General features: G+C 56.3%; 1 protein-coding gene across 2 annotated transcripts in view; it reads right to left on the bottom strand.

Moving 5' to 3' along the window:
- Positions 1-24,331, bottom strand: part of LYRM1 (LYR motif containing 1) — a 66,485-nt gene that overhangs the window by 26,574 nt on the left and 15,580 nt on the right. Inside the window, exon 2 of one of the 2 annotated variants that reach the window (XM_078774201.1) lies at positions 19-183. In XM_078774201.1, the coding sequence (XP_078630327.1) occupies positions 19-168 (150 nt within the window). In that variant the 5' untranslated portion in view covers positions 169-183. Of the gene's footprint in view, positions 1-18; positions 188-24,331 lie in introns of both variants that reach the window. The other variant, XM_068110654.2, reaches the window with a different exon arrangement.

The following is a 24,331-nucleotide window of genomic DNA, read 5'->3' as shown; positions in this document are numbered from 1 at the left end:
CCATCTTTCCTTGCAGACCTGCTTATTCTTGCGGAACAGCGTCCTCGCCTCTTCCTCAATATATATTTTCTCAGTTTGCGTGTCACTCGCCTGGCCCGACTGTGCCTGCCATGTTTGAGCCACTCTGAAGACCCTACGGTATAGGGCGAGAACCTCATGTCGTGCCATATCCACCTGGTATCGCTTCCTGAGAAGGGGGAGGGGGGGGGATGTAAAAATGATTTCAATCAATGAATCAATAAATATTACCGGTATGTATGTATGCATGTATATTTATTTATATATATATATATATATATATATATATATATATATATATATATATATATATATATATATATATATATATATATATATATATATATACAGTATATATATTGTTGCGGATATGGGATTTGGATCCATCCATATCCGCTTGTAAATATTCCCCTATTTCCTCAATACTTCCCAACTATCCCCAACCCCCCATTCCCTAGTCCCATTTTCTGTAAACAACACTCTGTAGACCCGACCTCCCCCTATTTCCCCCATTAAATGTCGCATCCAGGTCCACCGCATCTCACGTAGACAACTATAGGACATCTTGCTAGTTATTCTTAGTCTATGTCAGTTAAGGATTCGTTTCCATTAATTCTGACTCTTCGTTGCACCAGAATGTGATTGTATGGCACCGTTAGGAAGTTTAGGACCTCCCAATACCTCCCCGCAGCTCTTCCTCACGGTTCAGCAACAACAACAACAACAACAACAACAGCAACGGCGGCGGCGCGGGGAGTGCGCGTCCTCACTCCGGCTTGGTTGGTAGGGCACCAGGCCTTTCCAACGAGCCGCCATCGAACATGTGCTCGACGGGGTTACCACGTAGGGGCTCGCTGTCAGCTCCTCGTCAAGGGCGGAGCCCGGTAACCCCCGCACCCAATGGGAGCGGCGGACCGGTCCCATCTGGGGCGGAGCCAAGCAGCCGAGGGCGTGTCACTCCCCGTTGAGCATGCGCAGGAAGAGGGAGGTGACGTCAGATGCGCCCTGAGCTTGGAGAGAGAAGGACGCCACCTCCGAGCGCTGTGACACCTCCCCGCATCTCTGGACTGGACCGTGCTTTATTCCTGTCCCTGAGCCAAGGTGCACCTTGTGCTATCGACTGCCTGTCCTTCCCTGCCATCAATCCCTGTGTAAGTCAGTCTTGTTCCGTTTGTCTGTGGTCTGTCTGGGATAGATAAGATTGTGTCTAAGTGCCTATCTCTCCTGTGTCTTTACCTCATTACCTTGTAATCTACCCCTTTTCTCCACCACTAATTATATCCTCCTCCGGAGGTCTTGAGAACTGTACCCCTTGCGTCGTTTCATTTATCCCAGTCGTGTGTCCTTTCCATCATTGATTTAGCGTAGCGCGATTTGGCCAACGTTCGAGTAGAATCGGGTAAACTGTGCGAACACGGCGGCCATTCCGCTCGGTCAAGCAACATCTTAAGCCGTGTCCGTAACAATTGGTTGTCAGGAGTTGGGATTCGAACCTGGGACTAAATTTATTTAGCCCAAATTTTGGACACCAATTGTGTTATTACCGTAACAATTGGTGTCGGGAAGTGGGATTGGACCCGAAGCGCGCTTCACGCGCTCGAAATTATTAACGGTGAAATTTGTTTGTTTTAAAATAAAAACCCGAATTTTGGAAGTCGCGCTATGGCAGATCAAGACGGCTGGGTTCCGGTAGAGGAGAGTGAGGCAGGGTCGATCCAGGACCAAATTGAGGGACATGAGGAGAGCGAAGCAGTGAGGGCGGCAGGTTCGCAAAATGGCGTCCTCGCGCACGAGGTGACGGGCGCGCAAAATGGCGCCTCGCACATGGCTACGGCGGCCGCACCCGCTGCACAAGTGGGAGGGATGGCCCAAATGCAGGCCCTCATGGAGCAATTTATGGTACAAATGCAGGCGTCCCTCAACCTGCAGAGTGAGCAGATGAGGGCTCAGAGTGAGCAAATGGGGGTAATGGGGAACCGGATGGATGCTCAGGGTGAGCGATTGGAGGGCCAAATGGGGGTAATGAGGGACGAAGCGAGGGGTACCGGTGAGGGATTAGACAAGAAATTAGAGGGGTTAGACAATGGGATAGAAGGGGTGAAACATGGGTTAATGGGGGTAGAAAACAGAATGGCCGCTCAAGAGAATCAAATAGAAGGGGTGAAACATGGGTTAATGGGGGTAGAAAACAGAATGGCCGCTCAAGAGAATCAAATGGAAGGGATGAAAAAGGGGTTAGAGGGGTTAGAAAACAGTATGGAAGGCAAATTGAGGGACATAAGGGACCAAGCGGAAAGGGAAGTTAAAAAAATGGGGCAGCAGATAGAGGGGGTCAGAATGGGGGTAGAAACTAAATTGGATGCTCACAGGGAGGAAATGGAGCAGATGAGGGTGGCATCTGGGCAGGAGATGCAAGTGATGGGAGAGGAGATCAGAAGAGGTGTGAGTGAGGAGGTCGGAGGAGTGCGCGAGGAGGTGAGGCACTGTAAGGAGCGCATGGAGAAGGAGGTGAGAAAGGGGACTGTAAAATTGCAAGGTGGTATAGAGGAGTTGACGCTGGGAGTAGAACAACTGACAGTGGGACAAAAGGAGTTGGGGGACCAGGTAAAGAAGAACACAGCGGTAATAGAGGGTTTAAAATCGACGCAGAAGGAGATGAAAAAGGACGTAGGGGTAATTAAAAAAGAGTGTCAGACGGTACATGAGGACCTGACGAGGAAAATGAACAAGGTGGTAGAGGTGATGGAGGTTAAAGAGCGGGAGGTGCGGGAGCACATAGAAAAAAATAAGGTGGAGTTAGAGGAAGAACTTAAGGGGGCGCACGAGGAGATGAAGGAGGTGAAGCAGAAATTAGAAGGAGTGGAAGAAGGGGTGAGCGAAATTAAGAAGCGACGGAGAGAGGATAAGAAAGAGATAAAGGAGGAAGTAAAAGAATTGGTCCAAAGTCTGTGTTCGGATCGTGATGATGTGCTCATTAACCGGATGAGGGATTCGCAGGTGATGGAGGAGAAGCGAAGAGAAAGAGGACCCGGTGTAAGTGGTGACCAATATGGTCGTGCGTATGATGCGCCAGGTGATTTAATAAGCTTGGGGGTCGAGATGGACCCGGATGTTCGTGAGAGGCCAAGAGTGAGGTGTATGGCTGGTCCGGAGGGTATGGAACGAGGGTGTGAGCGAGAGGGTCCGGTGATGGGAGAGGTGCGAGGTGTGAGTGAGCAAGGTTGTGGTGGTATGGAATGGGTAGCGGGTTGCGGAAGTGTGACCCATGCATCGACACCAACAGGGGTAGTTTTTAGAGGGACAGGGGAGGCACGAGAGCCCCTTGGGGGTAATGTACTGTGGGGGCCCGGCCGGTTCGGCCCCGCGCTGACCCCGCAAGGGGCGACGCACGGGGTCCGGCAGGCGGGCAACGACTCGCATACGAGGTGGTCCCACAAGGTCCCACTCGCGCCGTATGACGGCAAGAGTGATCTACGCGCGTACCTGGCGCAGTTTGACTGTGTGTGTAAGGGCAACGGTTGGGGTGAGGACGAAGGTGGAGTACACCTGGTGGCCGCATTGCGCGGCGAGGCGGCGGAGGTGCTGACGGCATTACCACCGGGTGCTCTCACCCTGCCAGCCCTCCGCGATGCCCTAATTAATCGATTCGGCATTGAACAGCAGAGCGAGCTTGTTAAAGCTCAGCTCGCGCTGCGAAAACGCAAGCCCCAGGAAGCCATCGGGGAACTTGCCCACGACATTCGCCGCGCAGTGGGGATCGCACATGCTAACATGGCAGTGGATTCCCGGGAAAGCCTGGCGCTGGACCATTTTATCCAGGCCCTCCCGGATATTGAGCTCCGGCAACAGCTCGCCATGTGGCGCCCGCAGACTCTGAGCCAGGCGGCTGACGCTGCAGCCCGTTGGGAAGCCGCGAGGCCCCTGGCCCGGGGGAGCGAGCGTCACGCAATGGCGGTCCGCCAGGTGGGACCCCTGATGGAGGTCGGGCCCCTTAGGGGGCCTGCCCCCGACGTGAGTCCTGACCTGGCGGCCATGGTCCGGAGGCTGGTGGACCAGCGCCTGGCGGGACCTGGACCATGGCAGGCGGCCCCGGAAGTGGCCCGCGGTGGACCACGAGCGGGTAATCCAATTCGGACCTTCAGGGGGGGGGAATTTGGAATTCCGGAGACAAGCACCTTATCAGGTGAGGTGCTATACTTGCAACCGTCTGGGTCACCTGGCGCGGCACTGTCGAGCCACGCGCCGGGATGATCCCCGGCGGTTGAGGTCCTTAACTCCGCCCAGGGGGGAGCGGGTTAGCCGACCCCAGACACCCCCCCGCCAGACCCCGGGAAACTAGAAGGCCTTACACCGGCGAGCAGGCACCCCCGTGGATTGCCTCGGCTTTAGATGCCGAGGCGGGACCCAGTACCTCTGAATAAGGGGGGCTTATTAGTGCCAGAAGACTGGGGGATTGATGAGCGATGGGCCCGGTGGGTAAGGGTGGCATCCCTGCCACCCTTCCCATGAAGATGGGGCAAATGCGCTATAGATTATGGGGTGTATGGCAGTGAAAACTAGCCCGGGTGGGTTAGGATATTGTGTGTAGGGATCTAGCGAAGATGACATTAGGTAACGTTAAGGTTTAGATAGTGACTGATACCTGTAGTGGGGACGCAGGTAGATTAGAGTGGATGATAATGACGAGGGAGCGCAATAGTTTAAAGGGACGACTGGGAAGCGCAAGTTTCAGAGGGGAGTAGTTAGATGAGATGATGCTGTGTGAGAACTGGACAGGTGTGTGGAGCAGTGTATGAGTAGTGAGTGTTGTGGATCAGCGCGAATGCGCTTGGGGGAGAGAAGGGTGCAGGCGGCACCAAGTATGAGAGCACAGGTGTGCAAGCACAGGTGTGTGGAATACATGGAGTATTGGAATGAGTGGTGTGGAGAGAGTTGGAGTAAGTGGTACGGAGTGGTGTGCATGGTGCGAAGGTGTGGATGGGGGAAGAGTGGACCCCTTTTCACGAGTACCCGGGGAGGGTAGTTTAAAGAATAGTTAGAAGGTATAGGTAAATTGTGGTTGGATATTGGCATTTGTGGTGCGGTTGCAGAATGGTATTGTGGATGGGTGCATTGGTGTGGTGAAATTGGCTGGTCGTGTGGCCTGTTAGTATGAGTGTGAATGGTTGGGCACTCCGCCACTGTTAGATGTCAGCCAGGTGAGGCCGCAGGTGGGCTCTGGGAGCCGTTAGTGTCAGTGGGTGCCTGAGGATCCCGGGTGTGGATCGGGCAGCCCGTGCCAGAGAGGGCACTGAGGGGGTGAGAGTGCGAGAGGCCCTTCCCCAGTTAGTTAGGTTAGGGTGAGGAGCAGGTGAGCTCGGTAGGCAACAACAGTGGTGGAGGTGTGCAGGTGGGCGGACCAGCTAGGAGCGTCACACGACCCAGCCACCGAAATTGTGCGGGGGCACCGAGTGATGAATAGGGGGAGTGAGACCCCAACTTGAGAAGCACCACAGTTTGGTCAATGGGAATTGGTTTTTAGAACCCATAGTGTAAGTTGGCCAATGGATTGGCAGGGAAAGACCCCGGGTAATGTAAAGTTGTTAAAGTCATTTAGGAAATAGTTAGGATTGATGAACCTGTCGCACCATACGCAGCCACTTACCTGAGGTGAGGATGATGACTCCACACCTGTGTTCCTTTGTTCTGTGTTGCAGGAAGGGAGAATTGCTGTTTGGATTTGTGAGACGCATCACGACGTGGATGAGACATTGGGGTGATTCCATCTCTCCCTCCTTAGGAGGGACTGATGATGAATTGGTGATGGCAAATTTTGATGTTGAGTTGGAGATGGCAAATTTTGATGAGAGTTGGAAATGGCAAATTTGATTGGTTAGGAGGGAGAGAAGACGAATTTGGTTTATGGGAGGAACGGGGAAGACAGTAGGGACGTTTGTTGATGTGTAAAGTAGATGTTTATGGGTAGTGTTGTGTTTTGTGGATACAGTAAGGGGTAAGGGAGGGGCAATGTAGGTTACCTGGTGGGGGGGGGGGGGGGCGTACGGTAGGAACGTACCTGTCTCACCTGGTTCCCATGTGCCCCCAGTGTGCATTACCTTATATTGCATGCACTTTTGCGCCCTTACCACCTTACTCACTTGTCTTCTTTTGTCTCCCACCTCCGAGGATCTGGCTTTGGGGCAGAGAGAGAGGAGAGAGAGGTGCTGGCTCCGCAGTTGTGGGCCTGTACTTCCGCTGCTTGCTGCCTGGATCGATACACCATATGGACCGCAATTTTTGTGGCCGCCCACAATGGACCGCAGTTCTTTTGCGGGCAAGCACCACCCGTTGATGGACCTCTGGGTCAACGTGGCACCTATGCCATACAGGTGAACCACTTTTAGTTGGCCCCCCTGACGGCCACAATTCAGAAATGGACGCGGTTGGTGCCTTTCTTTATTTCTAAAGAAGCCAGAAGGCCAAGTGCACTCCATGAAGGCAAGACCAGCGGCAGAACATTGGCCGGCTGCGACACCACCGGTGACCATGGACACTTAATTGTGCATTTTTATTGAACACTTTATTGGTGCACCGGATGGTGCTGACTGCGTATGGGGTGGTGCTTTTGGTGCTTGGAAGGGGTGCTCTGCACATTATTAAAGGCCGTAGGGCCACAGGGCACTCGTGGGTTGGTGTATCGATGCTGGCATGCGTGCTCTCTCTATGCATAACATCTGCATGTGTTCCTCAAAGAACAGGTCCTGGATCGTAGTGTAAATATCAGTCTTGTGTAAATGATGCTCCCTACCGGCTGTATGTTTAGTTTGAGGATGCTTTCCGCGATTCGGTTATCCTGTGGGTGTGTTTCTGTGAGGAGAAGGGTGCAACGTCGCAGGGGGACATATTTACTCATTTGTGAACATCTGTAAAACTGTCGCACTCAGGGTTGAGTTAATAGTAGAGGGAACTACATCTGAGTGCCACACTAAAGTAGGTAAAAATTTATCGGGTCGGGCCGCCCCGAGGTAGAGGAGGGTGCAATGTTGCGGATATGGGATTTGGATCCATCCATATCCGCTTGTAAATATTCCCCTATTTCCTCAATACTTCCCAACTATCCCCAATCCCCCATTCCCTAGTCCCATTTTCTGTAAACAACACTCTGTAGACCCGACCTCCCCCTATTTCCCCCATTAAATGTCGCATCCAGGTCCACCGCATCTCACGTAGACAACTATAGGACATCTTGCTAGTTATTCTTAGTCTATGTCAGTTAAGGGTTCGTTTCCATTAATTCTGACTCTTCGTTGCACCAGAATGTGATTGTATGGCACCGTTAGGAAGTTTAGGACCTCCCAATACCTCCCCGCAGCTCTTCCTCACGGTTCAGCAACAACAACAACAACAACAACAGCAACGGCGGCGGCGCGGGGAGTGCGCGTCCTCATTCCGGCTTGGTTGGTAGGGCACCAGGCCTTTCCAACGAGCCGCCATCGAACATGTGCTCGACGGGGTTACCACGTAGGGGCTCGCTGTCAGCTCCTCGTCAAGGGCGGAGCCCGGTAACCCCCGCACCCAATGGGAGCGGCGGACCGGTCCCATCTGGGGCGAAGCCAAGCAGCCGAGGGCGTGTCACTCCCCGTTGAGCATGCGCAGGAATAGGGAGGTGACGTCAGATGCGCCCTGAGCTTGGAGAGAGAAGGACGCCACCTCCGAGCGCTGTGACACCTCCCCGCATCTCTGGACTGGACCGTGCTTTATTCCTGTCCCTGAGCCAAGGTGCACCTTGTGCTATCGACTGCCTGTCCTTCCCTGCCATCAATCCCTGTGTAAGTCAGTCTTGTTCCGTTTGTCTGTGGTCTGTCTGTAGATAAAATTGTGTCTAAGTGCCTATCTCTCCAGCGTCTTTACCTCATTACCTTGTAATCTACCCCTTTTCTCCACCACTAATTATATCCTCCTCCGGAGGTCTTGAGAACTGTACCCCTTGCGTCGTTTCATTTATCCCAGTCGTGTGTCCTTTCCATCATTGATTTAGCTTAGCGCGATTTGGCCAACGTTCGAGTAGAATCGGGTAAACTGTGCGAACACGGCGGCCATTCCGCTCGGTCAAGCAACATCTTAAGCCGTGTCCGTAACAATATATATATATATATATATATATATATATATATATATATATATATATATATATATATATATATATATGAAGGAGCTGGGCTCCAACGCGAGTTGAAAGAATTGATGCGACCAAAGATGGAAATTCGTCCGAGTAGGTTTAATAAATGTATCACACTCGGGTACTCTCAAAAGCCCGTTTATCGGGCAGCAATATATATACACATTTATGTCGGGAAGTTTGCCCGGCAAAAGCTATACCGGGCATGCCCGGGTATCAAGGGCGAGCCTTGGAAAGGCGAGTCTGGACCTGCCCGGGCGTGTTTGGCTGCGGCCTGGCAAGTCGAGGCTGGGCGTGCCCGGGCGCTCTGCACGAGCACTGGAAAGGCGATAGCGGGCATGCCCGGACGCTCTGGGCGAGCCCTGGAAAGGCGATAGCGGGCATGCCCGGACGCTCTGGGCGAGCCCTGGAAAGGCGATAGCGGGCATGCCCGGACGCTCTGGGCGAGCCCTGGAAAGGCGATAGCGGGCATGCCCGGACGCTCTGGGCGAGCCCTGGAAATGCGAGAGCGGGCATGCCCGGGAAAGACGAGACCGGGCGTGCCCGGGAGGTTCGGGCGTGCCCGGGAACAGTGAGTCCGGGCATGCCCGGGAGAGGCGCGTCTGGCCGTGTTCTGGCCGGTGCAAGGCGATTGTGTGCATCCAGCGGTAACCGCTACACACGCCCCTCCAGAATCGACCTGCACCGGCAGGGTCAATTTAAGGGGGGTCCGGATGACCCGGCCGAAGCGACCCCTGGCGGGTCGTGGGGAGGGGTCCGACGTGGTGGTGGGTGGTCGAGCGGGGGGAACTGTGGACGAGGGGCGGCCTCGCCGCGGAGGAAGGGCCAACCGTGGTGGTCGGTCGACGTCCATGTGCGCCGGTTTGAGGCGGTCCACAGAAATCCGGTCCGGCCGGCCGCCGAAGTCGACGATGAAAGACTTGTTGCCCCGTCGCAGGACCCGGAAGGGCCCGTCGTACGGCGGCCGGAGTGGCCCCCGGTGCGCGTCATGACGCACAAAGACGTACTCCGCTGTGCGAAGCGCCGGGGGGACGTAGGACTGGGGGCCACCATGGCGGGACGTCGGCACGGGGGCAAATCGTCGGGCGGCCTCCTGGAGGTCCGAGCGCTGGCGAGCGGCGGACCAGGGACTGGTAGCGTCGGGCACGAATTCGCCCGGGACGCGGAGCGGCTGGCCGTAGACGAGCTCGGCGGCGGACGCCTGGAGGTCTTCCTTGGGGGCCGTGCGAAGGCCCAAAAGGACCCACGGCAGCCGGTCGGCCCAACCGTCGTCCTGAAGGCCGGCCATGAGTGCGGCCTTCATGGAGCGGTGAAACCGCTCGCACAACCCATTGGCTTGGGGGTGGTAGGCCGTGGTGCGGTGCAGCGTGACCCCCAACGAATGGGCGACTGCGCCCCAAAGCTCAGACGTGAACTGTGGGCCGCGGTCGGACGAGATGTCTGCTGGTGCGCCGAAGCGCGCGACCCAGGTGGCGATGAACGCCTGCGCCACGTCGGCGGTGGTGGTGGAGGTGAGGGGCACGGCCTCCGGCCACCTGGTGGTCCTGTCCACCATGGTGAGCAGGTGGGTGAACCCCCGCGAGGGGGGCAGGGGACCCACCAGGTCCACGTGGACGTGGTCGAAACGCCGTTCAGGCACGGCGAAAGGTGCTAGCGGGGCCTGGGTGTGGCGGTGGACCTTGGCTCACTGGCAGGCCGTGCAGGCGTTGGCCCAGTCACGGATGTTTCGTCGAAGGCCGTGCCAGACGAAACGCGCCGACACCAGCTTCTGAGAAGCTTTCCGGCCCGGGTGAGAAAGGCCGTGGATGGAGGTGAAGATGCGGCGCTGCCAGGAAACGGGCACGATGGGGCGAGGCTGGCCCTGGGAGACGTCGCAGAGCAGGACGGTGCCCGCGAAGGGGATGTCGGCCAGGCGGAGGCCCGTGTCCGCCGCGCGGAGTGCCTGCACCGAGGCGTCGGTGGTCTGGTCCGCCGCCATGAGCGCGAAGTCCACGCCGAGGTGGACCGCGTTCGCGCTGGCCCGCGAAAGGCAGTCGGCCACGGCGTTGTCTTTGCCGGCGACGTGCTGGATGTCCGTGGTGAACTCCGACACGGCGGAGAGGTGGCGCTGCTGGCGGGCCGACCACGGCTCCGTGACCTTAGCCATTGCGTAGACCAACGGCTTGTGGTCGACGAAAGCCGTGAACGGGCGGCCCTCCAGGAGGTGTCGGAAATGGCGAACGGCCAGGAATAGCCCGAGCAGCTCGCGGTCGAACGTGCTGCAGTTTAACTCGTTCGGCTGGAGTTGCCGGCTGAAAAAAGCGAGTGGCTGCCAAACCCCGTCCACCCATTGCTCATGGACGGCGCCCACTGCGTAGTTGGAGGCGTCCGTAGTGAGGGCGATGGGCGCGTTGAGTACCGGGTGAGCCAGCAGCGTTGCGTCGGCGAGGGCCCGTTTGGCGCTGTCGAAGGCCGCGTCCATGGCCGCGGACCAAACAATGTCATGCCTGGCCGGCTTGCCCCGGAGGGCCTCGTAAAGGGGCCGCATGAGCTGAGCAGCGCGGGGCACGAATCGGTGATAAAAATTCACCATGCCGAGGAACTCTTGGAGGGCCTTGATGGAACGGGGACGCGGGAACGTGGTGATGGCCTCGACCTTGGTCGGCAGCGGCACGGCCCCGGTCTTGGTGATGCGGTGGCCCAAAAAGTCAACGGTCGTCGTGCCGAAGTGGCATTTGACCGGGTTGACAATTAAGCCGTGCTCGCTGAGGCGACTGAACAGTGTTCGGAGGTGGAGGAGGTGCTCGGCGTGGGACGTGCTGGCGACGAGGATGTCGTCCAGATAGACGAAAAGAAACGGCAGGTCGCGCAGCATGCCGTCCATCAAGCGCTGGAACGCCTGGGCCGCGTTCTTGAGGCCAAATGGCATCCACAAAAATTCGAACAGGCCGAACGGCGTGATGACGGCCGTCTTCGGGACGTCGGCCGCCCGGACAGGTACCTGGTGGTAGCCCCGTATCAGGTCAATTTTCGAAAAGATGACCCGTCCTGCCAAACGGGCGGAAAAGTCCTGAATATGCGGGATCGGGTACCTGTCGGGGGTGGTAGCGTCATTGAGACGGCGGTAGTCGCCACACGGGCGCCATCCACCCCCCGGCTTTGGCACGATGTGCAGTGGCGAGGCCCACGCGCTATCGGAGCGCCGCACGATGCCGAGGTGCTCCAACGCGTCGAATTCGGCCTTCGCCACGGCGAGCTTGGCTGGGTCGAGGCGGCGGGCCCTGGCGTAGACCGGCGGGCCCGTAGTGGGTATGTGGTGCTCGATCCCGTGCCGCACCGCGACGGCCGAAAACGTCGGCCGCGTGAGGGCCGGGAATTCCACGAGCAGGCGAGCGAACTCGTTCGTTGCCGGGAGGGCGCACGCCAGTTCGGTCGGCGCGGAGCTGCTCATTGTGCACGCCAGGGAGCTGAAGGTCTCGGCGTGGACAAGGCGACGTCGTTTGACGTCGACCAGCAGCCCGTGCGCGCAGAGGAAGTCGGCGCCCAGCAAAGCCACGGGGACGCTGGCGGTAACAAAAGTCCATTGAAAGCGCTGGCTGCCGAAGCAGAGGGTGACGACGCGTGGGCCGAAAGTGCGTATGGCCGAGCCATTAGCAGCGACCAAAGAGGGGCCGCAAACTGCGTCCAGCCTGTCCTGCTCGGAGGCGGGTATGACGCTCAGTTGGGCGCCGGTGTCGCACAGGAAACGCCGCCCAGACGCTTTGTCCCGAATAAACAGCAAGTTGCCCGAGTGGCCGGCGCTCATGGCTGGGAATGAACGCCGGCCCGGCCGTTTCCCGACCTGCCGAAAGTGCACGGGGGCCGGCACGTCCGAGCCTTGTGTCCGAACCTGGCGTGGTAATAACACCACGCCCGGTCAGGTGGAGGCCCCGGCCGTCGTGTCGGAAGCGGGCGGTGCGGCGTGGCGGCCGCCAGTTGCACCGGCAGTTCGGCCTCCAACCGCGCAGGGCGCTCGGGCGTCGTGGGCGTCGCCTCGGGCGGCGGCGGGCTCCAGGTAACCGCGCCGATGTGCTGGCCCGCCGAGGAGATCTTATCGGCTTCCCTGGCGAGGGCGCGGGAATCCGTGATCAACGTGCCAGCCAGGGCGAGGCGTACCGGGTGAGGCAGCTGGCGAAGGAACAGCTCGCGGAACAGAAAATCCGGAGAGTGCTCACCGAGCAACGAGAGCATATAGTCCATGCGCTCGGACGGGCGCGTGTCGCCGAGCTCGGGCAGGTCAAGCAGGCGCCGTGCGCGCGCTGCCGGTGAGAGGGCGAAAGCGTCGAGGAGGAGTGTCTTCAGCGCGTCGTATTTGTCAGCAGCCGGCGGGTACTGGAGGAGGCTCAAGGCGCGGGCCGCGGTGGCGGAACCGAGCGCCGCCACAACATGGTGGAAGCGGGTGTCGTCCGCGGTGATGCCTCGCAGGGCGAACTGAGAGTCCGCCTGAGCGAACCAAACAACCGCGTGAGCCTCCCAGAAGGTAGGCAGTTTAAGCATCACTGCCGTATCCATGTCGGTAGGTCACCAATGAAGGAGCTGGGCTCCAACGCGAGTTGAAAGAATTGACGCGACCAAAGATGGAAATTCGTCCGAGTAGGTTTAATAAATGTATCACACTCGGGTACTCTCAAAAGCCCGTTTATCGGGCAGCAATATATATACACATTTATGTCGGGAAGTTTGCCCGGCAAAAGCTATACCGGGCATGCCCGGGTATCAAGGGCGAGCCTTGGAAAGGCGAGTCTGGACCTGCCCGGGCGTGTTTGGATGCGGCCTGGCAAGTCGAGGCTGGGCGTGCCCGGGCGCTCTGGACGAGCACTGGAAAGGCGATAGCGGGCATGCCCGGACGCTCTGGGCGAGCCCTGGAAAGGCGATAGCGGGCATGCCCGGATGCTCTGGGCGAGCCCTGGAAAGGCGATAGCGGGCATGCCCGGACGCTCTGGGCGAGCCCTGGAAAGGCGAGAGCGGGCATGCCCGGGAAAGACGAGACCGGGCGTGCCCGGGAGGTTCGGGCGTGCCCGGGAACAGTGAGTCCGGGCATGCCCGGGAGAGGCGCGTCTGGCCGTGTTCTGGCCGGTGCAAGGCGATTGTGTGCATCCAGCGGTAACCGCTACATATATATATATATATATATATATATATATATATATATATATATATATATATATATATTGTTGCGGTTTTGTAAATAAAGGCAACCCCCCTATAGTTAGTTGCACCACAACATGTAGCCTCGCTTAGTTAGTTATTTCTTATTAAATGTGAAGTATAGTCTCCTTCCCAGTGTTAGTATGCGTTGAGGCAGGTAGAGTAAGGGTAGGCCTCATTGAAGCCTGGAATGCAATGTCATGGGTCTAGGACAAGTCTAGCAGGCCCGAGGGAGGAGCTGGAGGGCGTGGCTGGAAAGCAGCGAACAGCCAATGGGAGCTAAAGGGAGTGGCCAGTAAGTAACAGCCAATGGGAGCTAAAGGGAGTGGCCAATAACGGCAGCCAATGAGAGCTAAAAGGAGTGACTAATAAGGGGCTGTCATGACACGTGACCCCCCCGGCGGCCAGTGGAGGCCCGTGGAACATTCGAGTGGGGCTCGGGGGGGGGGGACTATAAAACCCGGCCCGGCCCCCGTTCGCTCTCTCTCTGGCAGTCTGAACGCTCTCTCTGGCCCGGGACTCTGAAAGCGCTCTCTGCCCTGACGACCTCTGCATGGACTCCCTGCACGTGCGCTTTGCCTCGCTGACTTTGGGATACGCTCCTCGGATTCCCTTTACGTGCACGACTGTGGTCGACGTCCCTGCCGCAAACATCCTTGGGGGGACCGGCCAAACGAGCCGTCCAGGCGAACTGCACCAAGCGGCCGCACTTTGGGCACATTCCCCTCTTCCTCCCCTTCCCCGAACAAGTCTGAGGGCCCTTGGCCGGGAACGTAAGTAAGGCCGTTAAGGTTCTCCACTCTGTCCCTTTTCTATAACTATTGTACATTTGTGAATAAATCCTGTGGTTTGTTTCCAACCTGGCCGTCTTCGTCCTTTCACCATTGGCCTAGCATTGCACATGTTAAAACCGCTCGATCGGGTTCATAGTGTTAACGGCACGAGTTACACGACGCACAACTGCTCGGGCGTTTAAGACCAGCGTGACTCGTGCGAGGTTCAGCCCCCGTTCTCACGGCTGCGTGTGTCGAAGGTATTCGGGTCATGACCGTTAACCCTTCCACGCATTAGCTGTGGGTCCGGCGGCTGGAATTGGCCAGCAATCCGTCCACCACGAGTATAGTGTGGGGGCGACCTTGTGGACTCGAAGCTCGAGGAGGAGCAGGGCTAAACCCCCCTCAGTATGTCGGCGAGCTCGAGATCCGCAACAAATTGGTGTCGGGAGTGGGATATTTGGACCTGGAGTGCGCTGCACGTACTCAAAATTACGAGTGCGTACGAAATTTAGTTTAAAAACAATTTTTTTTGAGTTCGTGCAATGGCTGGCCAAGATGACCAAGTGCCGGTGGGAGTAGGAAATATGGAAGAATTAATGACCCAGGACCAGCAGGAAGAGTTGGTCGAAGGGGAAGTTGATGAGGGTGCAGCAGGAGGAAGTGGAGAAAATGGCGGCGCCTCGCACGTGGCGGCGGAAGCCGAGCCCGTTGTGCAAGCGGGTTTTGATATGCAGTTATTCATGACTCAAATCAGGGCATACATGGTCAAGTCGAGTGAAGAAATGAATAAAATGGGTGAAGAAATGAATAAAATGGGTGAAAAAATGGATACCAAGGGGGAAGAATCCAGGTGCAACATGGAAAAGATGGCTAATCGGATGGACACCATGGGGGAGGAAATTGGGCGTAGAATGAGCAGGGAGGTAGCGGTGGTACGTGACGGGGTGAAGCGGTATGAGGAGCGCGTGGAGACGAGGTTGAAGCGGAGCACGGCCAAACTGACTGGCGCTATGAAAGTAGTGAAGCGGGAGGTAGAGGAACCGACGATAGTCGAGTTAGAGCAGGCAATAGTAGGGGCGCACCGGGAAATAGAAGAGGTAACCCTGGAAAAGGAAGAAATAATTGGAATTGAAAAGACAGGAGGAGAGACAGGGAGTGAATTAAGGTAGGAGGTTATGGAATGTGAACAAAGTTTGTGTTCGCACCGTGATGACGTGCTTGCTGACCAAATAAAAAGTTTGCAGGAGCTGGCAGAGAAGCGGGGGGAAGAAGAGCCCCGAGGTGAGTTGCAATGGCGGGAATGTGTTTGGTGCGAACGGGTGCTCGGCGAGCTTGGGGGTCGGGCGAGACCCGGGCGCTCGAGAAGGGCCCATTGTGAGGTGTGCGACTGGTAGTGGTACGGAGTGTTGTGAAAATCAAGATTCAACAGCAACCCCAAAGTAGGTTTAATCGTAATTCGTTCTCAACATCATCTAGAGAGAAACCAATAAACATGGTATTAATAATACATACAGGTGAATACAGGTGCGGACAGGCTGTATGACTATAAAAGCTGTGATACATATTGCAGACACGTTACCTTTCTAAGGGAAGCCCAGAGAGCTCTAGAGGTACATCGCTAGGGTTACATCGTGGTGACGGATCTACATCGCCTGTCCGCGCTGATATATATATAGGAACCGAGAAAGGGTCGCGTAGCGGCCATGAGGCGAATAACATCAGTGTCGTAATTTGGATGACGATTTCATTACATTCTCCCCGCGCTTAGATCCAAACTCGGCGGTGAAGAACAGCAGACACATACAGAGGAATACATAGGAATGCAATGAACGAAATACATTGGAAAGATGTCACTGCCGGTCGAACGTCCAAGGGGCCATCAATCCCGATGGCAGGGTTACTGCATTTCAGCCAGTTAGCCCGGTTAGCAATCAATCTCCAGCTATAGATATAGCCCTCATGATAATGAGAGATGATGGATGAATTGTAGGTATACATCAACCTCTGCAATCGAATAGAAAACTATTATTATGTATGGTACTTTAATGTTAATGGCGTAGCCCATTGGGCAATGCCGTCAAGAACAGTGCTGGTCCATCTGTATGTATGTATGTATGTAAGTATGTCCCCTCAAACGTATACCAATCAGAACTGAGGATCTGGTCACATGACATGGCGACGTGTTACATCTGGAGGAAGTCCCAGTCAAGAAGATATCGGACCGAGCAAGCAGTGGTCATCCCAGGGAGAAGACGTTGAGCCCGTGGGTAGTAGTAGTCTTCCTGTGGGGTAGTCTGAGTAGATAAGTGTACCCCGTTGAACAGTGAGAAACGGCTCAGTAGCTAGATGGAGAAGGTGTACCTTTGAGATTCGCAACTCATTACATAAGGTGTGCCATGACGAAGAGCGACTGGCCATACGACGCAAAGCAACTCATTACAGGCAGATGTCGGTGTGGCAGATGTGTAAGTCAGTAAACCATAACAGTAAGTAAGAAGACCATTACAGTAGGTCTGCACCCGCCCTGGCTCCCAAGGGTACATACGCAGTACAAGCGCATGTAGCGGCACGCGAATCTTCCGTTGGCAGCGATCGCACGAGTCACGAGCGGCCTCTGAAGGCTGCCTGGACGACCGGCATGGCCGGTTACGACGACGCACAAACGGTCGAAACGCGCCTCTCCAGCGAAGCGCGCATGACCGCCGGGATGCATATGGCAAGCTTGTCCATCTGCACCGCGCGCGGAGGATCGGAGAAGATCGGCAGACCGAGAGAGTCCCGGCTGGACAAACCATGTTGTCCCAGCGTCGTCCCGGATCCATCCAGTTGACGCCATCGTTGCATGGCACGGATCCAGCCGGTCCGCGGATGGATCGACCATCCACGGACGCAATGGCACAGAGAAGGCCCGGATGGATTGGCCATCCCGGATGTCCGACCGATCCATCCAGGTAACGCCAACGTGGCATGGCACGGATCCAGCCGGACCGCGGTTGGATCGTCCATCCACGGACGCAATACCGCAGTGCAGCTCATTGAGGCTGCATGGGGAGGGAGAGGTGTACTCTATTTGATTGATTAATTGTATATTTAAGATCAATAAAGATTATCACAAAATACTTTCATAATCAATTGGCGCATCGCATAACTAACCCACAAGGGGCGAGGAGGGAGTCGGGCGAGCAACAAGAACCTCCCGGGTCCCCACAAGAGTCGAGGTGGCCCGATCACAGGGATGGGCCATGTCGAGAAAACAAAAGGTCGCAGGGGCCATGGGTCACGGTGTACCCAGTGAGACCAGCGCGACCTCACGGAAGCGCGGCAGATTAGCAACATGGTCATATCCCTGGGACATACTATCCAAACCGCAAGAATAACGAGGTAGACAAAACAGCTGTTAAAGAGGTGCAGTGCGCTGCATACCGAAGACAGACGACCTTCACAGTCTGGGTCAGGCTGAGTCACAATCAGACTGGGCCATAGGGAAACGGAATCAGACGAGGCGTCTCGCAGTCTCGAACTGTACGAGGCAAGAGCTCTGTCCGATAACAACGAGCCCAGAGTCAAGGACGAGCACGCAGTACGGTGTCCTCGTTACATGCGCAGGCGACGAGGGAGTCGGGCGCGACGCTCAATGTCACGAGGTCACCGTGTACTCCCACCGCGGTGACCCTGAGGGAGCGCCGCGGTACGTTGTACACGTCGTTACGTAAAGGACAGTTAGTACATAGAAAGGAACGAATCCCCGATGAGACCGCGGGAAGCACGCCATTACGCAAATGACGCCGCGAAGCTAACGCGTCTAAGATGCTGTAAAGCGTACGCGTGATACAGTCGATGACGTCATCAAGTAGGTCGGGCGTCATGACGAAATGCGGGCGAAATGACGCCGCGAAGCGAACGCGTCTAAGATGCTGTAAAGCGTACGCGTGATACAGTCGATGACGTCATCAAGTAGGTCGGGCGGGTTTGACGGCGAGCTCCAGCCGAACGGCATCCCCAGACGGAGCAAAGCAGCACACCGAAATCCAACGTCTCGCGCGCAGCAGCACCCGAGCGAGCCCGAGATCGGCACACAGCACACGAACCCGGCCGACGGCGAAAGCATCATCTAGGGCGCACCGCGTACGAGGGAAACCGAAAGCCGCGTCTCGGCCCGGTGATCCAGAGCGGGCGAGCCCGCCGAGCCGAGGGGCGAGCACGCCGAGTCGAGATGGCGAGCACGCCCGGCAGCGACAGACCGCACGACCCGAAGCAGCGCCCCGCCTGCCTGGCTGTCGGGTCTAAGGAGCGATCACATACGACGCCCTGAAGTAGCATCGCATATGAGGTGCATCGAGCATGAAGGATGAAGAGGAGGCCTTTCAGACCGTCAAGCCTGCTCTACACCAACACTACATAAACGCAATATAACGCAATCCAACAGCTTATCGAAGTAAATAATTGGGTGAAACGCGGGGTGTATATAAAAAAAAAAGAATGAAAGCATTCGGTCCACATACATTCCATGCACAGCATTTTTACAATGGTCGCAGGTGGTTAACGCATACGCCGTTTGATCAAGTAAAACAAAGGACGAAGAAGAACGATCACTTATAGAATACACATGGTAGTCAGGTATACGATCAACCATTAGAAGCATATGCCCGTGTGTCGTGAAAGGCTATGAAGGTCCCGCTCGACGTCCATAGAAACTCGTCCGTGCTGCGACGAGTCCTCGCCAGGGCCCAAGCGAGCCTCCATTGAGGCGTTTCCGGGCGATCCCCTACTCAGTGGGGCCGGCGAGAGGAATCCAGCGAAGATGCGGCGCGCGCAACGGGCGCGTCGTGCATAGTAGGGATTCCATCCAGCGACGGTGCGGCGCGTGATGCGTGTGTAAGAGGGGATCCGACGAGCAGCGAGGAATCGCCGGCAACGCAGAGAGGGCCGCGATCAGAATCGCCGGCCTCACAGAGTGCCCGCGAGAGGAACCGCATGCAAAGGGGTCCATCCAGTGAAGAGGCGGCGCGCGCAACTGGCGCGTCGTGCATTTGTAGTGATTCCTTCCAGCGACGGTGCGGTGCCACGCGAAGGGTGCCACGTGTAGGAGGTGATCGGAATCAGGATGGGATCGCGGGCCTCCCAGAATAGTAGCACGCGATGGGAGCAGTGCACGTCGATTCGCGTGGAGGAGGTGGTTCCACCGAGTATCGAGTGGTCGGGGTGAGCCGGTCGTGAGAGGCACGGCGTGCTTCCGACGAGCAGCGCGCGTTCGCGCGGAGGAGATGGGCCACAGAGTAGCGAGTGGTCGGAGTGGAGCCGGTCGTGAGAGGCACGGCGTGATTCCGACGAGCAGCGCGCGTTCGCGCGGAGGAGATGGGCCACAGAGTAGCGAGTGGTCGGAGTGGAGCCGGTCGTGAGAGGCACGGCGTGATTCCGACGAGCAGCGCGCGTTCGCGCGGAGGAGATGGGCCACAGAGTAGCGAGTGGTCGGAGTGGAGCCGGTCGTGAGAGGCACGGCGTGATTCCGACGAGCAGCGCGCGTTCGCGCGGAGGAGATGGGCCACTGAGTAGCGAGTGGTCGGAGTGTGCCGTCCGTGTGGAGGCATAGCCGACATGGGAGACGTCATCACTCGCGTAGGAATCTCAACTCGGGCCGAGGCACGCATATCTAGGATGAATCCCTCGGACGGAGCCGTTAGTGCTTCCGAGCTGCGATCGGACGGGTAGGCCGGCGGCTCCAAGCGGGTCCGTCATTCCGACGGGGTTTCAACCGCAGGACGTTGCCCAGTAGCATCGTGCTCCAGGCATCGAGCCGGAGTCCGTCACGCCTGCTCTGGCGTTCGGGTCTCATGAGAGCAGGTCGCTTTTTGTCGACGCGGTCCCGCGAAAAGGCTTGCGACGTCCCGTCTTTCGAGGCAGGCCGGCAGCGAGAGTAGTCGGAGCTCCGTTGCTGGAGCTAGCTCGACGGGTCCTCCGCTGGGCATTCTTCTCCGAGGCGAGCAGTGCAGGAGCGATGCGATGTCAGGAGAAGAATTACGATTAAGTGTTGTGAAAATCAAGATTCAACAGCAACCCCAAAGTAGGTTTAATCGTAATTCGTTCTCAACATCATCTAGAGAGAAACCAATAAACATGGTATTAATAATACATACAGGTGAATACAGGTGCGGACAGGCTGTATGACTATAAAAGCTGTGATACATATTGCAGACACGTTACCTTTCTAAGGGAAGCCCAGAGAGCTCTAGAGGTACATCGCTAGGGTTACATCGTGGTGACGGATCTACATCGCCTGTCCGCGCTGATATATATATAGGAACCGAGAAAGGGTCGCGTAGCGGCCATGAGGCGAATAACATCAGTGTCGTAATTTGGATGACGATTTCATTACACGGAGTGTGAGAGAGAGTGCGTACCGGAGTGCGTGGAGAGAGAGTACATACTGGAGTGTGTGGAGAAAGAGTGCACATTGGAGTGTGTGAAGAGAGAGTGCGTACTGGAGTGTGTGGAGATAGAGTGCGTACCGGAGTGTGTGGAGTGAGAGTGCACACCGGAGTGTGTGGAGAAAGAGTGCATACCAGAGTGTGTGGAGCGAGAGTGCGTACTGGAGTGTGTGGAGCGAGAGTGCACACCGGAGTGTGTGGAGAAAGAGTGCACACCGGAGTGTGTGGAAAAAGAGTGCGCACCAGAGTGTGCGATGACGGAGTGTGTGGGGGGCGCGTGTGCGCCTGGGTGTGCGAGTGTGGAGTGGGTCGCGAGATGTGATGACATGGCCCAGGCATCGACGCAGACCGGGGTAGTGCTTAGCGGGACGAGTAGCGTACGCGAGCCCCCGGTGAGTTGTGTGCCGTGGGGACCGGAGGGCATCGGTGCTGCGTTGGTCTCGCAAGGACCGGCATGCACGATTCCTGCCTCCGGCACCCGCACGGTATGGTTGGCACCATATGGCGGCAAGGGCGGTCGGCCGGGTTCGAGGGGAGGTTCGGAATTTCGGAGCCACGCACCTTACCGGGTTAGGTGGTCTGACCGTGGCCGGTTGGGTCATCGTGCGTGGGACCGAAGGGCCCCACGCAGGGATGGAGCCTGGCACTTGGGCCCATCAATTCCTCCCCCCTCGGATCGTCAATGCCGGACGGACAACCCATACAGGCGACCAACCACCCGCATGGATCGCTCAGCCCTTCAAGGCCGAGCCGCGACAAAGTACCTCCATGGATGGGGGCTCCGGCACATAGTTTAGAGGACTGGGGAGAGTAGTGTACCCCACGTGGGGGAATGGTAGTGTGACCATTCCTCCCACTGGGGGGCCCATGAGCATTAGTTTCGGGGGATGGCAGTGTTAGGCCCATGGAGGGGCCAGCAATGGTTGCCTCCATGGGGCACCGAAGCAAGCCGAGGGAGGGCTAGGATAATGATAGGGATTTAGAGCGACCTTAGGGACAAGATTTAAGTAGTGACACCTGAACTGTAGAGGGGACGTAGAGAGTTTAGTGGTCGTTAAAGAAAAGGGTGTGCATAGTTTAAAGGGACGACAGGGAAGCACGAGTTGTAGGGGAAATTATGTAGATAGATGATGCTGTGTGTAAGTGTGAATTGTGAAAAAGTGTGAGAACAAAAGGTGTGGAATGCATGGTGTGCAGATATTTGGTGTGGAATGCATGGTGTGGAATAATTGGTGTGGAATGCATGGTGCGAAGGATTGAATGGGTGGAGTGGAACCCATTCACGAAAGCGCGGGGGGGGGGGGGGCGGGGGTAGTTTAAAGCTAAGTAGAGGGCATAGGTAAATTGCATGGATATTGACACCTGTGGTGCGGATGGTAGGTAGAAAGTAGTGTTTTGTGAGGCGCAGGAGACAGTGAAATGGCTGGGCGTGTGGTTTAACTGGTGAGTATGGTTATTGAGGCACTCCGTCGCTGGTAGCTTGTTGGCCAGGTAAGGCCGCAGGTAGGCTCTGGGAGCCAGTTAGGTTAGCGTGTGAGTGGGGCGCGAGGATCCAAGGGAAGGACTCGGGTTGCCGAATGCCAAGGTGGGCATCGAGGGGGTAAGCGTCAGGGAGGGCCTTCCCCAGGTAGATTAGTTGTGAGTAGCAGGCAAGCTCGGGAGGCGGCTCCAGTGACGGAGGAGCGCAGGTAGGTAGACCTGCTGGTAGAGCCACACGACCCAGCCCCGAAATTGTGCGAGGGCACAGATAGAAAATTTGTTGGGTGAGACCCAAATTCAGGAGGGCACCACAGTGTGGGCAATGGGAATTCGGGTTCTTAGAACCACATAGTTTAAAGAAGGCCAATTGGCAGGGTACGACCCCGGGGAGTTTCGATGTGTAATGTTATTATTGTAGTTAGGATGTGAGATCCCTTCGCACCATCCACAACCATTCACCAAGGAGGACGAACTTCACACCGTAAGGCTCTGTAAGCTGATTGAGAGGTAAGACGCATCATGACGTGAGTGAGACATTGTTATGTTACATCCCTTCCTTCCTGGGAGAACCTGGGAGGGATTTGGGGACGAATTTGGCGTTAGAGGGGGAAATGGGAGACAAGACGTAGAGATGAATTGTAAATACAAGGGAGGCTGGGGTAGTGTAGCCAACGGTGGGGGGTACAGACGGTTAGGGACGAGCCTGCACCGCTCACTCTACCGCGTCCCTCGCACCGCACCAGGTATGGTGGTGCCTGGTCACCTTGTTTTTCGCATGCCACTGTTTGCTTTTCCGTGTGCTTGTTGCGCCTTGTCTTCCCCCCCCGCCCAAGGACCATTTGAGGGCCGACCTGTGCAGCATCTTGCTGCCAATCCATCTTGTACTTATGGACCACAAGCCTTGAGGCCCCGCACCTCTGCTGTGCAGTATCTTGTTGCCAATTCATCTTGCACCTATGGACCACCTGTTGGGTGGCATTCGGGCCAAGCTTCGGACCACCTGTTGAGTGGCACTGACGCCACGCAGTTGGACCACGTGTCGAGTGGCCCTCCTTGTGCATAAAGAAAGTGTGTGCAATTGTGAAGAAATTGTGAAGATGTGTCCCATTTGTTAAGATCTAGATGGCCCTGATGTTCAAATGGCCTGTATGCCGGTCAGGGCCAGCCGGTTTTTGTTAGCCCGCACACCACAAGAAGATGATGCAAGATACAAGCAGCAAGTGCCTTCATTTCCCTCCTCCATTTCTTTCCCCAAGTGCAGGTCCTGGGTTGTTGTATTGTAAATAAAGGTTAAGTTCTGTGCATGTACATATAAGAATGTGCCCACCGGCTATGTGTTTAGTTCAAAAATTCCGCAAATGCGCGAATAGTTGTGGGTGTGAGTCTGTTAGATTAGCTGCTCAACGCATTAGGATGGACATATCTAGAGTAAAAAATGTCGCACACATGGGTCAGACTAAATGTTAGGGGGATTACATCTATGTATCACATTAATGATAAAAGTAAATTGCATACCAGACTCTACCGGTCGTTCCGACTGAGGTCGACTCGGGACGAGTCTGGTTGGAGAGGGGGGTCGTGTTGCGGTCTTGTAAATAAAGACAACGCCCCTATAGTTAGTTACACCACAACATGTAGCCTCGCTTAGTTAGTTATTTCTTATTAAATGTGAAGTATAGTCTCCTTCCCAGTGTTAGTATGCGTTGAGGCAGGTAGAGTAAGGGTAGGCCTAATTGAAGCCTGGAATGCCATGTCATGGACCTATGACAAGTCTAGCAGGCCCGAGGGAGGAGCTGGAGGGTGTGGCTGGTAAGCAGCAAACAGCCAATGGGAGCTAAAGGGAGTGGCCAGTAAGTAACAGCCAATGGGAGCTAAAGGGAGTGGCCAATAACGGCGGCTAAATGAGAGCTAAAAGGAGTGACTAATAAGGGGCTGTCATGACACGTGACCCCCCCGGCGGCCAGTGGAGGCCCGTGGAACATTCGAGTGGGGCTCGGGGGGGGGGGGGGTGGCTATAAAACCCGGCCCGGCCCCCATTCGCTCTCTCTCTGGCAGTCTGAACGCTCTCTCTGGCCCGGGACTCTGAAAGCGCTCTCTGCCCTGACGACCTCTGCCTGGACTCCCTGCACGTGCGCTTTGCCTCGCTGACTTTGGGATACGCTCCTCGGATTCCCGTTACGTGCATGACTGTGGTCGACGTCCCTGCCGCAAACATCCTTGGGGGGACCGGCCAAACAAGCCGTCCAGGCGAACTGCACCAAGCGGCCGTGCTTTTGGCGCATTCCCCTCTTCCTCCCCTTCCCCGAACG

This window comes from Myxine glutinosa, chromosome 3, assembly GCF_964187855.1.
Source record: "Myxine glutinosa chromosome 3, kmMyxGlut1.1, whole genome shotgun sequence".
Lineage (NCBI taxonomy): Eukaryota > Metazoa > Chordata > Myxini > Myxiniformes > Myxinidae > Myxine > Myxine glutinosa.
The sequence above is the reverse complement of the archived record's forward strand: the minus strand, read 5'-3'. Positions and strand labels throughout refer to the sequence as shown.